Source organism: Gekko japonicus, unplaced genomic scaffold (assembly GCF_001447785.1).
Source record: "Gekko japonicus isolate JY-2015 unplaced genomic scaffold, Gekko_japonicus_V1.1 scaffold285, whole genome shotgun sequence".
NCBI lineage: Eukaryota > Metazoa > Chordata > Lepidosauria > Squamata > Gekkonidae > Gekko > Gekko japonicus.
In genome coordinates, this window is record NW_015167540.1 from 1,256,056 (window position 1) to 1,271,320 (window position 15,265).

The window sequence follows — 15,265 nt, forward strand, 5'->3', positions numbered from 1 at the left end:
GGGGTGCCCATCCTGAGCGAAGCCCCCTGGGACGCCCCCTCCTCCCGCGCCCGGGCCACTCAGCGGCGCCTGCCTGCAGCCCAGCGCGCGCGCGGCTCCTTTAAAGCCGGGACCAGGCGAGCGAGCAGGCGCTTTGGCACGTGCACGCGCCCCCCTGCCCGGCTCCTCCTGCGCCTCCCCGGCCCGGCCGCTCAGCCTGCCTGCCTGGAGCCGCGTGGCCGCCGCGCTCCGCGGGCGAGGGGGTCTTGCTGTGGGGACTCTCTCTCCCTCCCTGAGCTCCGCCGCTCTTCTGCCGCGGCTGACTCAGGGCGAAGGGAGGCGGGCTTGCGCGTCGCTGCGGATCCCGACAGTGCCAGCCAAGCCCCCCTGGGGAGCAGAGGATCGAGAGGGAGGGGGCCCGCAAAACGAGCAGGGGGGCCGGGCCCCGTGGGCCCCATGGAGGCTACGGGCCTGGAAGGGAGACACTCCACTGTAGACCATTGATTTGCCCCTCATCCTGTTCCTGGGGGTCCCTTGGCCCACAAGCATTTCAGGAGACATTTGGGGGCTGTAGTGAGAAGGGGAGGTAATCAATGAGCATGTCTTGTTCTGCTAATGGACATGTTTTTCATTAGCAAAGATTTGCCACAGGATCCTAGACATTGTCTTTCCAGCAAGCCTACTGGAAGAGAGAGTCTTGTTTTGGCAAAATCCAAATACTTCCAAACACCTGTTCAAAAGCAGAATGAGCACAGTCTCTCCCCAGAATGTTTGTAGTCTAAACCAGATGGAAAAGAAACCAGGATAGGACAGAGAGCAGTCATCTGGCCATGGCAGTACTACTGTGCCTGAAAACACAGGTACTGGAAAAGGAGTTGAGGTAGTCTATTTAACAAGTAAAAAGGCCAAAGAAAGACAGAAATCACAATAAGCCTGTAATCTCCCAACTTGTCCATCTTTATAATGCAATTAAATGATATGCTAAAAGGACAATCAGTTACAACTGATATCTTGCTAGTAATTGTAGGGTTTTTAGGGATTTGCAAAACCCACTTGAGAAAGTTCCTTTAGCTTTCCTACAAAAAATTAGCTGTCTTTCCTGAGATGGGATTTCCAAATTAAATTATGCATCAGAATGCTACTCTAATTTCCATGTTTTCTTACCAAATAAAAACTATGAATATTATAAGGTGAGAATTTAGTACTTGTTAGAATTATAAGGTAGTTTATAACATTTAAAAACAAGTTACCCATATATTCTCAATCTGAAATATGCTTGCCAGGAAATATGTCTCAGTGAAATTACTTCAAAGGAAAGCTGTTTGGGATTGGACTTTTACAACTGCAATATAAAACTGATGTCATAAAGAAGCATATCAGTTAAAGCTGCATTTTCACATAATGTATTACAGTGAATGCAGAGTTCCTCCAATAGCAGTTGAAGAAACCCTTTGGTGCTTTTCTAACACTTCTTACCTCCTGCATTAAGGAATCGTTTACCGCTGCGAACAACAGGGTACTTGTCTGACAGTCTTTTATCAGGCCATATCAATCCATCTGCTGCAAATATTACTTTGTGGTTAGCTTGCTGGAACTTCTTTAGCAATTCTTCAGATCCCCCAGCAAATAAAACATCATAGCTGAAGTTTAAAAAAGGAGGGGGAAGAGACTGTGAAAGGTATTTCCATGGTAAAAGCAACAGGGGAAAAATATTAAAGCTACGTATATTCAACTTCATATTCAAACTGTTTCAGAGGCATATGTTCTATCATGGTATAGCCCCACATCTACCCCCAGTTCCTTTACTCCTCATTCAACTATTCTTGCATCAATCTGCATCTCATCCATGGGTTTTCTTTACATCTATTTTCATGAATTGTCACATATTCAGTTCTATATCAAATTTCCAGGGGCAAGTCTCTCTACATAAACTTGATAGTACACTTCAGTTCTTCCAGTAACACCCCCTTTCTTCTAGTAGGCATCTGGCTTGCCTTGTCCTGCATTGACTCCTGACTGATCCCAAGTGAGCATGTGTTAGAGGCAACCCCCCAGACTTCATTTTTGACACATGTGGTTAGCACATGAAAAGTAACACAATTATCTCAGGACACTTCTCAAACTCTGCTACCCAAAAAAGCACAGACATCTGTTAGGGGTGTGCATAAAGAAATTCCTGACCTGAAAAGATACATGGAAAATGATGGTTTGGGTTGGTATGGTGATTTCCCAGAATGCTAATCCAAACCCATGGTTGCTGGTATTACGAAACTCTCCTCCCTTCACAATCTGTTCTTTTTTTTTAGTTTGGGTGTTTCGCAGAAATGCAGAATGGGGTCATGTTTTTCTTTGATTCCACTTCTTGAACAATGACACTTATCCCTTTTCATCGGATCTTTGCAAGGGGGGGGGGACACAGAGAACTCCCAGCCAATCATCTTTGGAGACAAGCTGCAGAGAGCTGCAGTTCACCTTCACTCCCTCCTTCGTGAGTGCAGAGCCTTTTTCTCTGAAAGTAGAGTGCCTAGGGAACCCTGTTCTGTGGCATGCGGAACTGGAACCCTTGATCCAATTCGCTTAAAACATGGTTAGCCTTTAGTGGACAGGCAATGCTCCCCTTTGTATGATTTTGGTGTCACTGGACAGAAAACAGCCACTTCACCACCACCGTCCCCCAGGCTGCCATAGAGAATAATGGAAGGGCGGCTGCTCTTCCTCATTTTGTGAAACAAACTGTTCACAGCAAGGAAGCATGGCAAATGCAGCGTTTTCAGTGTCAAGGTAAATTTTGTTTTTATTGTCAGTCAGTCACTGTAACAGTAGGAAAAGGAAATGAAAGCAGACATTTTTTTAAATGCTAGTGGCTTTCTCCATCCCCCGCCCACTTGAATCAGTGGAGAGAACTGTGCCTGTGCCAAGAGGCATCTACTTTGGGGGAACTGTAAGATCAAACGCCTTGATCCAATTCACTTGAAACTTGTAGACAGTTTAGATCAGAGAGAGAACTATGTTTTGTGCAATTTTGGTGCCATTATCTTTACAAACAGCTGCTCAGGACCATCCAGTATATTCCCCACTGAAAGGAATGGTTCTGAAGCACCGGAACATGAAAAAACACACAGATTTGAATCTCAAACATAAGCAATTATGGAACCCTCCCCCCAAAATCCCAGATATGAAAGTATAATGATTATTTTTTTCTTGGTGCATACCCCTAGATTCTGCATGAGGTCCAGAGTATCAAACAATTGGGAGTGTTGGTTTCTTCTCTCTGTCCATGTGTCTTACTTAGTTATGTTTATTTTGTCATGTAAAAGTTGGGTTTGACTCAATGACATGGCAAGGTAATAAAGAGAAAGAAATCAGGACCACACATTCTTGGTTCTGCCACACCCAGGCTGCTGAAAGGTATTGGCACCAACAGATGTAATTTTGCATGGTACAGTCCTAAGAAGCATTAGTGGTTTTATTCCAGAAAAAAAAGCCATTATTATAGGTTTAAATTTGTTTCTGAGCAAGAAAGAAAAAGGTCAAATGAGGAACAGATGCATTTAGTTCTTTGTAATAATGTCCTATAAAACTAAACGACAGCTGCACACAGCTGAAACAATTTAGAAGTAGCATACCTATGTTCTTTCCAAGTCTTCTAAAGAAAAAGAAAAACTTTCTGAGCTGATATGCAAAATCACTCTAATGGAATGTTCTCATACTAGCATTTTCATCTGTGGAATCAGCATAACCTAGTCAAACCCTGAACTCAGCTATTCCTGCTAATAACTTCATAGTAATATCACGATAATATCATCGCTTCTTGGCCTATTGGCTAAGACCGAGTGTAATATCATAAAGTTGTCAAATTAGTACTTGTCTAAAAGAAACAGCTGCTACAGCTGCTGGATGCATTTCCAATTTCATTGACGGAAAATGTATTTTATTTCTCACCATTGTAATAAAAGCTTTTAGTACAATGTGATGGTCAGTCAAACAAGGGCCCAGCCATATCAGATCAAAGGCCCATCTAGTCTGGCATCCCATAGTATCTAGACCACTCTTCCTCATAGTGGCCAACCAGATGTCCCAGTAGGCCCCTAAAAACAGATACAGAGGCCAAAATCTTCTGCAGCTGCTTAACCCCAGCAAGGAGCATTCTGAATCTGGAGGTTCTGTTTAATCACCATGGCCAGCATAGTGCAGTGGTTAACTGGATTAGGTTCTGGAAGACCCTGGTTCAAAGCCCTTCCATCTGTGGTTATTCAAGACAGGTACTATAAAACCCCCTACTCTGAAAGGCTATGCCCATGCCTTTTAAGTGAGATTGAATCGGTAGAGCATATGTTCTTCAGCTGTCCATTTTAATGCGTTGATCCACATTATTGTCATTCCTGCTTGTGCCATGGCAAGAGATTGGTGACAAACACCAACTGAAAGATAGAGTTGAAAAAGACATACGAAACCGCTGTTTAATCCTAGGAAAGTGTGTTCTCTTTATCTCTTATATTCCTTGGAACTACATGTTTTCAAATGAAGGAGTGATAAACACTGTTCAGGAACTCAGTTTGCTTTGCACACTTTACAGCTCCGTCAGGACGTCTCAAAGAGTAAACATTCCAGGAGCTCAGCCAAAACAACATCAAGAATAACTACATCAAGATTTTGTATGGTTTTGTATTGTACTCATATTATCATTTACTGGCTTTGCTTATGTTCATGAAATGTACTTCATATAATATAATGAATGAATGATAGTTAATACAGGAAATTTGTTATAAGGAAATTTGGTATAATAATACAACTAAGTGTGTTAAAGATATAGAAGAGTAATTTTCTTTGGTGAGCCCTATTTTTCTTATTGTAATTACACCAAAGCATGTCTAGTTTTTGATACATTTTTCCTACCTGGAGGATGGCAGCCCTAATCTACACCAATCAAAGCTGAGTCCTGGAACCTAAATACATGGTGCGTGCATTTGTTGGTTTTCATAAATATTTTCTGGTTCTGCTCATCATGAAGAGCAGCAAAGAACTTTTTAGGGCATGGAAGCTCAGTAGCTTGATCACTGAAAATCCCAAATCTCTCTAAACATTGCCCACATTCTTGACTCTCTGACCAGCACCAAGTTGGGATGGAATGATCAGACTATCCCGATGGCTTGAGAGCGTGCTTGAGTGATCAGATAGGGGAAAGTCCGTCTGTGGCCCATCAGCAAACATAACGCCAGACTTTCCCTGGTGTCATTTAACTCCAGTGGTGGAGCAGCACAGGTTGCCGATGACTGCGGGCAGGGGTCATTTCATAGAAAAAGAGGCGCAGGAGCTCATTTGCATAACACATTTGCATATGCCCCACCCCCTGACAAAGGGCATGCATGCAAGTATGCCTGGGTTCCCTGCCTGATCTTCTCCAGGCCCCCCCTTCCCTCAGTTTCTTCACAAAAGCGGAGAGGCTCAGGGGAAAAGGGGGACATGTTTGCCCACCTCCTCTTCCCCTCCCCAGCCAACCCATCTGGGGAAGGGAAAGAAAGACATTCTAAACATGCCTGGGTTCCCTGCCTGGGGATCTCCCATTTTTGCAACTGATCTCCAGCTGACAGAGATCAGCTCCCCTGGAGAAAATGGCTGCTTTGAAGGGTGGACTCTATGGCACTGTACCATGCTGAGGCCCCTCCCCTCTCCCGGATCCACCCCCAAAGTCTTCAGGTATTTTCCAGCCCAGACTTGGCAACCCTATTGCTGAATGTTAAGTTCAGTCTAATATTTTGTTCTCTTTCCTTGCATTTGAAAAATCCTCCAGCCCTTTATGGCTACAAGATGTTCAAAGGTGTTTCATAGTTGAGCTGCTTCAGTCCAGCCTCACACATTTGTGTACAGAACATCTGTGCTAACAGAACAGTTTTTTATAAAGGCACTACAGCAGCTTCAACCAGGATTCTCCCCTCCTCCCCACAGGAGTGCCCAGAGCTCCAGGTAAAGGGTTGGCCCTGGTCAGTATTTGTATGGGAACCAAGGAACACCAGGGTTACTACACAAAGGAAGCCAACAGCAAACCACCTCTGAATGTCTCATGCCTTGAAAAACCTATGGGTCACCATAAGTCGACTGTGACTTGCCAGGAAAAAAAATAAATAAAAACAGCAGGCCAATAAATTTAGAACAGATCTCAGTTTCACTGACAGCTACTTTTATCAATAAAAATGATTTTGTGGCACAGAATCCAGCATTAATTCATGAAAGATGTTGGTTATCAGTGATATAAACGGGTAAAAATTGAGTTTGGTTTGCAAAAGTTATTTAAAGGGAATATAAGGCCAAGGCAGAAGGGCACTCAGTTCTCAACACCAATACAAAACAATGCTATCCTGCAACAAAAAAGTCAGGTATACTTGTCTTATCTTAATAAAAACACCTAGGGAATCTATGGATTTTCAGAACCTTATAAATCAACCAAAATTCCTTCACCTATGGTCTCCTACTCCAGCTTGGGAAATTTCTGGACAATGCCTGCAGAGGGAGGGAGTTCAGCAGGGATTTCCACTTTTCAAACTAGCCACTTCCTCCAGGGAAGCTGATCTCTGTAGCCTGGAGATTAGTAGTAAGTTCAGAAGATCTCCAGGGCCCACCTGGAAGTTGACAACTAGATGTTTAGGATGGGGTCTATGTATTGAACCTACCACAGCCAATCATTAACCCTACTGTATGATGCTGCCAGGAGCTGCGGTGGCTCAAGTGGTTAAGACGCTGAACTGCAGGCTGTGGAAGGTCAGTAGTTCAGCAGTTCGAGACCCAAGCGTGCCACATGATGGAGTGAGCTCCCATCTCTAGTTCCAGCTCCTGCCGACATAGCAGTTCGAAAGCCAGAAATTGCAAGTAGACAAATAGGTACCACTTCGGTGGGAAGGTAACAGCCTTCCGTGCGCCTTGGTGTTTAGTCATGCCAGCCACATGATCACGGAAATGTCTTCGGATAGCGCTGGCTCTTTGGCTTTGAAACGGAGATGAGCACCGCAACCCTAGAGTCGGATTCGACTGGCTTTCGAGCAAGGAAACCTTTACCTTTACCTATGATGCTGCCATTTCCAAGGTTTTATATCAAATTACAGGCAGATACTTGAACCTACCACATGCAGTCATTAACCACAACATCATGCTGGCATTGCCAAGTCTTTATATCAAATTACAAGCAGATATTTGAGAAGAAATATATAGGAGTGGAGCATTAAGGATATACAAAGCACAACTGAGCTCACTAGACAGGGGATACCGCTATTTGATTGTTATGAACTGCCTTTCCCAATTTATGTTTCCTGGAAGAAAACTATTAAAGAGGAAGGGATTATTGTAGGTTTTAAGACATGATGCTGTCACAATAGTGTATAGTGTTCTTTGTTTTTAGGGGGGGGAAGACCCTTCCTTCCATATATATGTCAGAATCGGGCTCTGCTGATTGTCATGTTGACTAATGTCTTCATTTGTTTCAGTTGTTCCCACCTTTGTAGTTTACTTTCACTTTTGGGCCACTTCGACCATTTGGTCTCATCTCTTTCTAGCTCTCTCTGCCATAAATTCCGAGGGATGGGAGGGGTGTGTGTGAATGCAATATATCTGTGTGTATGTGTTGTAAAAGTTAGATTAGCTTGCTTGTAACAACTTTCCCATGAGAATGGCCCCAAGGTGTCTGGCCCGTTAGGGAGCCTCTCATCCTTGGAGAAAATATCTGTTGCTGAATGATAAACTTTGTAGTGCTGTGTAGTATGAAGGGGGAGGAGTGAAAGAGGGGAGAGGATGAATGCCCACTGCATGACCACTGCATTATGGGACACTGACCGTTTGCCTATACAATACCAAACCCTTGATCTGTTCTCTAGTTTAAACAAGGGATCTCTCTCGCACACATCTAAATCTCTGTTTCTAATAAAGCTTTCATAAAAGACTATTAGACTGAGAGTGGATTAACTCAAGGGTCTGACAATATACCAAGAAAAGGGAAAGCAATTAATCAGTCTGATTACCCATGTTGGAATAATTGCACTCTGAATGCAATAAGTCAAAAAGGCCACTATCAAGGCACAGAAACAATTACTGACTTGATTCCATTCAACCAAATCTCTGCTAGCAAAGCGTCAAGTTGCTTCCATCTAACAATTACCTTTCTGGCAAATACAAATAACTTCCCATAAAATGCAGAGCATTACATACAGTGATGCACAAATGGAAAAAGAAAATTCTTTAGCATAGCTATACTTCAGAAGGGATTGTGAAAGACCTTCTCCAACATCTCTGTCTCCTGGCCAAGTTTGTTCATATAGACAATGGGATACGTATAGGGTTGCCAAGTGTGAATTCAGCCGCAGTGGGGGACTCCTGGCAAAGCCGCATCCACATCACCCGGAAGTGATACGAGCACGCCGGGCACGCTAGGGGCAGGGCCACGACCATCCAAGGGAAAACCATAGAGTTTTCCCTTGGATGAACGTGGCCCCGCCCCCAGCGTGCCTGGCGTGCCCGCGTCACTTCCGGGCGACGTGCACGTTGGGCTGGAGTTCCCTCCGGAGCCCGATCTGCCGGTGGTGGGGAACGGGCCTCTGGGGCGGGGGTTTCCCTGCCCCCCAGGGGGACTGGGCAAGCCTAGATACGAACACAAGATCTTATGCACCATTCTCCAACCTCTGTCATACTGGACCTTAGGGAGCCATTTTAAGAATGAAGAAGATGCTAGGTTCACTTCCTGAAACCCTGGGATTCATTGCACAAGATTTTGTATAAGTGGAAATTGCAGTGGAGGAGATATAAGAAGTTAGCGCAGATACTGCATTTCCACTTGAGCAAGAGGTCTAGCTCAAGTGGAAGTTTTGTGATGGATCCAATGCAGTCTGTTACAGAGTTCAAGTATAACATGCAGAATTGCTGGATTAAATGTTTAGAGTGTACAGGCAACAGACTTTAGGGAAATTTCCATGCCTTGCATGTAGGATTTCTGGAGGCATCTGGTTAACCACTGTGTGAAACGGGATGCTACACAAAAAAAATGGACCATGGGTCTGATCCAGCATGTCTGCTCTTATGGTCTTGCCATTTGGAACGCCTTGGAATAGTACCATAGTGTGCATGAAGTGCCATCAAATCACAGCCAATTTATGGGGACCCTGTAGGGTTTTCAAGGCAAGAGATGGACACAGGTGGTTTGCCACTGCATAGTGATCCTGGACTTCCTTGGTGGTCTCCCATCCACATGCTAACCGGGGCTGACCCTGCTTAGCTTCTGAGATCTGGCTAGCCTGGACCATTCAAGGTCAGTCTGGGTACGGAATCACTCCTGGATTAATAACACAAATTTGGTGCATATGTCTTCATCAGTATTCTCTTGCTGAAGTTCTTCATAGGTTGTTTTGTTTTTACCTATCTACAATTCTCTCTGCAGCTTTTCAAACCTTTTTTCTGTCCATACATATTGATACTAGAGTGTAAACTACAGTTTGGCCTTCTTCCTTCTCCCTCTCTACATACTAATTTGCCAGAACATAATCTCCAGCTGCTGATACTTCAAGCACTCAGAGATCTCTGGCAGCCTTCACCCTTCCTCTCCTGTCTACAATCTCCCCCAGTAGTAAAAAATCCAGTGGCAAAAGCATTTGAGCTCTCTGCTTTTTGGCAGCTTCAATCCACTATAGGAGAGAAAAACAACATCCTTCATTTGTTGTACATTTTGGAACCATGAATATGTGCTTAAATAGATCTGAACGCTACAAAGATGCAGAATATAAGGAGGGAATTCTTTCCCCATTTTTCTTCTTTCCCTCATCCTCTCCGTCCACTTGTCAAACTATTATTCTCTTTGCATATCTCAAGCTGCTTGTGGTTTCTTGGTTTCTTCCACAGTCTCCCTCCTGCTTCCTGACCTTTTCTTCTGTCTTCTCTACAGACTTCCCAGACAACTACTCCTACAGAGGGAAATGCAGAAAGGGCAGTGGGGAGATGATAATGGATTTACCAGTGTTTAGGACTGAACAAGACAGCTTGATAGAACTCTTATCCAGCTGTGAAGATAGAAGAGGAACTGAGCAATATCAAGTGGGACATTCCATAGATCACAAGATATAATGTGGGAAGTTTCATAAGTCCTAAGTGAGGTACTAGCTTTCCCAAAAAGAAAACCAGAAGTGGGTAGCTGGAACAGGGCATGTAGTAATGAGCAGTATATTATGCCCAGGAACAGGCTACATGAAAAACAGCTCATAAGCAGTCACTCTTTGGCTGTCTTTCAGAGATAGGCATGTCTATTGTATGTGGAAATATAATTGCCCTTTTCATACTTCTTGCTTATTAACTCCATTCACATTTAGTGGTATGCATTGCCCCAATATTCATGAAAAAATACTTATTTATATAATTTATATTCTGCTCTTTTCCCCAACTGAGACCCAAAGCAACGTACAACATTATTTTTTCCTCCTTAATGTTATGCTCACAGTAACCACCCTTTGAGGAAGGTTAAACTGAGATGGAATGATAGGCCCAAGGACACCCAACAAGCTTCAACAGAATCCTGACTCACAGATCCTAGTCTGATACCATCCTAGCATGATGTCATAAGTATATGTAAAAGGTTCCACTAATGGTCCTTTTCCTCCTTGGCATAACTGTACCACTCAAGGACTCTCCTGAAGGACTGGTACGGCGATTCCAGTAGATATTAGATATCCTAATACAAGAGGCAATTCAGGTTCCATTAATAGGACAAGAAAACATGGTTTCTCCTTGCACTATGAGGCTAGTGGCAGAACACAGGCACAACTATCAATCTGCCAAAGTTAGGATCATAATGACCATAAACACAGAGAAATGACTATATGTACATGGCAGATACAGAACACAGGCACAACTATCAATCTGCCAAAGTTAGGATCATAATGACCATAAACACACAGAAATGACACACAGAAAATACATGGCAGATACAAAGGCTGTGTATATAATAAGAACAAACGTCCAGAAATGAAGGCACAGGAGAGGGAAAATATTTATTTACTTAGAAAATTTACATGTCATCTCTCCAGAGTTAAGTTCAATGCAGCTCATAAAGTAACATACAATAAAATAACAAATACTGAAGAAAAATGAATAACAAACCATAAAGCCAAGCCAAGGCATAACAACAACATAAGATCCTGAGGAAGTTTATGGCTTTAGAAGTAGATAAGGATTTGGAAAACTGGAATGTCCTTAAAACAATGTCTACCAAGGTGTCGAGGTATTCTCTGAAGTGCTAAGAATGCCCTAGTGTTTAGAAGGGGAGGGGAGGCAGTATAGTGATCTTTTCAGATCTTGGGAGCTAAGCAGGGTCAGCACCTAGAAGGGACAAAAGAACCTCACCTTCTCACTTACCTTGAAAGCCCCTTGCTGGGGTCACCATAAGTTGCTGCAACTTGATGGCACTTTACACACACACACACACACACACACACACACAATGTTTAGGAGACATTTGTAAAAACAAAGCAATCAACCTTAATGAAAAACAAACTAAGAGCAGCTATTTCTTAGTTACGAGCCATTATAAAGGTCATAGCTATGGACAGATTCTACTGCCAAAAGTGTAGAATTACCAGAGTCTGAACACCACACTAAATTAAAAGTAAAACTAACTTGCGCAACTTTGCTGTGCACTTTTCTATCCTTTCACTTCTATCAATCCCCTGTGTAGATTGAAGATTGCATAATGACTTAGACAGGTCTAAGAGAATGAGAAGATGGAACATATGTTAAAACTGGCTTCTCTGAGGAGTTGAGTTTTCATCTGCAGATATAATTCTAAAAAGTACATTAAGAAAAAAAAGAGGTATATGCAGAGGCCTTTACTACGGTTCACACTTAGCCTGCCCTGTCTGATTTTGGAGAAATTGTTGTCAACATATGCTATAGTTGGTGTCTGTCCCCTCCAAATCACTGACACTATACAGAAAAATATAGAGCAGCTTATTCTATGGACATGTCTACTTTGTGCTATTGAGTTCTCATGGCAAAAGACTTCATGAAAAAAGTACATAAAATATTCCCTAATGAAGGAAGTGATTATGGCTCATAGAAGATTATGAAGCCTGTATATGTATTCTACTCAGTGAGTGTTGACTTTTTTTACTGAATCTCCACTCTGGGCTGATTTTGTGAATTGTTCAGACCAGAAACCATGGCAGTAACTTGAATACATAGTAAGAAAACAGATACCATAGCTATTAAATAGATAAAACTTAAAGGAAATTGATTATTTTTTAAAAGGTAGATAATCCCATTGATAAAGAACTATGGCTAACACGCACACAAGCATACAAGCACACAGGGGCTGGCTTAAAACAGGAAAGGGAAAAATAAAACACCAGGAATCTTCCAGAGATCTGTACAGAATGGCAGGTATTTAGGAACATTAGAAAAACCAATGTGTATGAAGTTACCTAGTGGGTTTATGAAGACTCCCACTGTTTTGCTTTTCTCAGGGTTTGGCAGAAGGATGAATGTAAAAAGTGTGTCTTGGAGTTTCTCCAGCTTTCAAAAAAAAAGTTGGTTTATGCTACAGAAAACCCTTCATTCATGCTGCCAAAGGCCCAGTCTGTACTAGAGCACAAGGCACAACAGAGAAGAGTCTGAGTGAGAAGAGAAAGTGGTAGCTAAAAGCAGTACAGACCTCTTTGCAAAGGCTTTGCTGCAAGAGCAGCAACTTTCAGCCCATGAAAGAATCCAGATGCACTCCAGAGCACTGCTTCCCAGACAACATTTTCCACCGCAAAGCAGAATGACCTAATGTTGTTCCTTCTCTTTATCTTTACCAGAATGGTAGCATATTGCGGTGTTCAGACTGCTTTTGAAGTGGTAGTAATGGCAGCAGGGTAAGAAAGGGAGGAGAAAATACAAATACTGAAGCTTTGTTTACAAATCCCTCCTTACGATCCATTGTAATTACCGTTCATTAATGCAGTGTTTGTCTGTTTTGAAATGCTGCCTGTCAACATCCTCTTGAGACTGAACCTCTGATTCTTGTGTCGCGCAAATGTATTAGGGCGTTTTCTGAGGAAATGCTTCCACCTGCAAACCATCCTGGCATTCTGTCTACATTTGCACTGTTTAATTTCACCAGGTCTGGGTTCGAAAAGAGATTTGGGGGCAGAGCTTGGGGAAGGCAGGGTTTGGGGAGAGGAAGGACCTCAACAGGGTATAATGCCAAAGAGTCCACTATCTGAAGACGCCATTTTCTCCCGTGGAACTTATCTCTATAGTCTGGTGATCTCTTGAATTTCTTAGACTCCAGGGCCCACCTGAAGACTGGAAAATCTAGTTGCTGTGGCCTACAACACCACTGGAGGCCAGGGAGAAACAGCAGTCTTTTGAGAAAGATGGTGGTATTGTGAAAAGATGGTTGCCTATAGTGTAACAATTTGTTTATCATGCCTGCCATAGTTTCTACATGTTTTGCAAGGGATTTTTTAATGCACTACGATTACTACCTACATAAACTTAAACTCCTTTGCCAGTCAAGAAAATTGCATATATCTGCAAGCTTAAGCCCATCTAGAAATGAAACCTTATTTTTTTGTCTATTTAAAAAGACTTTTCCTAAAAAATTAATTTATTTAAATTAAGACTTCCAAGTCCTTCTTGGCCTTCTTCTTTAGCCATTTGAGTACACCGGACCAAGCTTAAGCTTTCTATTTGCCAGCAGAATGACCACGTAACACAGTGTTCATAAAGGGGGGGCAGTCTTCAAGCAGCAGCTGGACAAACGCATGTCAGGAATACTTACGGCTGATCCTGCACTGAGCAGGGGGTTGGTCAAGATGACCTGTATGGCCCCTTCCAACTCTATGATTCTATATCTTAGTTACCACATTTCATTTTCCATTTCAGTAACATTTCTAAAGCTGAGGGTTTTTTCCCAGCTAGACCAAACTGTGGCCTCTACCAGAGAAGACCCAAAAACTCTTCTTCCAAACAATCCACTGGAAGTTTAACCATCAAACCACTTTTAACTACTTGAAATGTTTATCTGTGCCACCAAAATAAGATTTTAGTCTGAGCACAGAATCCACCCTAGCTTCCTTTTCAGCCTTTAAGGCTCATAAAGAAGCTATCCTTCTTCCCTCCATTGTATCTCTTCAGAAACATCTGCTATAATCAAAATGTTTGTCCAGATTTTATTAACCACATCTTCAACTTTAACTGTTACCTTACTGAATAAGCATTCATGCACAGCTAGTTTATCTTAGTATTGCTTTTATTTTAGCTAATTTTTCAGTTTCTTTATTATACCTACAACTTATTTCTCTGGTCTCTGAATCCTCTTATTACTATGATATTTAAACCAGCATTTTCCAGTAATAATATAATTTGAATCTGTCCCATTTTGCAGTAGATGTAGCATCCTCACTGTTGCATCCTTTTTTGAATCACGCCTCTAATCATACTGAACAATTATTTTATGAGGAAAGTAACTTGCAATTTTACCATCTTTCTCTGACATGAGAACATTTAAACTTGCTCAGTTAAACAAAACAACCAAATGTCATTCACAATGCTATATCAAACATAAAACCACAATAGATTAAAATGGAAGATTTGTATTCAGTTACCGTGAAGCATCCTTCTCGGTGGTCCAGAGTGGGGCAGTCCTTGACTCCTTACTCCTAGGAAAGCACCTCCCCCTTCCGTAGGCAGGGCCGGCAAACTTTGATCCCAGAGGGGAGGGGCTTATCCTCTGATTCCCAGTCATACCGAAAGCCACCTCCGAACTGCTGTAAATTCACTTAAAAAATAACTCCTTCCCCCTCAGACAACTGGGGAATACCATCACAGCCATGGGCTTAACCAAATACAAACCTGTATTTTAACCATTAGAGCAAACAAACAGCAACAGTCCACCACATCACGTAATCAGTTAGACCATATTCATGAACTTCTGAACCACTGCAAAACCTAAAGGACCGGAAGTCGTGTCCATCAAGAGAGGGTGGGTAGGACTGCCCCACTCTGGACCACAGAGAAGGAAGCTTCATGGTAAATGAATACAAATCTTCCATTCTCCGGTGGTCCAGGAGTGGGGCAGTCCTTGACTCCTTACTCCTGGGACATAAAAAAGCAGTGCTCCCCCCGGGTGGGTCACACAACTTCCAGTGCCTACAGGGCCTGAAGGAGCACTCTACTGTCAAATGCTGCTTCTGCCGAGGCTAATTTGTCAATCCTATAAAGGATTGTAAAGGAATGGACAAATTTCCATGTCACCACCTTACAAGTGACTTCTAGGGAC

The 15,265-nt window shown here is 42.7% G+C and overlaps 1 protein-coding gene across 2 annotated transcripts in view; it reads right to left on the minus strand.

Annotated features, from left to right (window-relative positions):
- The window catches only part of PLOD2 (procollagen-lysine, 2-oxoglutarate 5-dioxygenase 2), a 116,020-nt gene that overhangs the window by 48,021 nt on the left and 52,734 nt on the right, over positions 1-15,265 (minus strand). For both annotated transcript variants that reach the window (XM_015413584.1, XM_015413583.1), the window contains exon 4: positions 1,456-1,619. In XM_015413584.1, the coding sequence (XP_015269070.1) occupies positions 1,456-1,619 (164 nt within the window). The remainder of the gene's footprint in view (positions 1-1,455; positions 1,620-15,265) is intronic.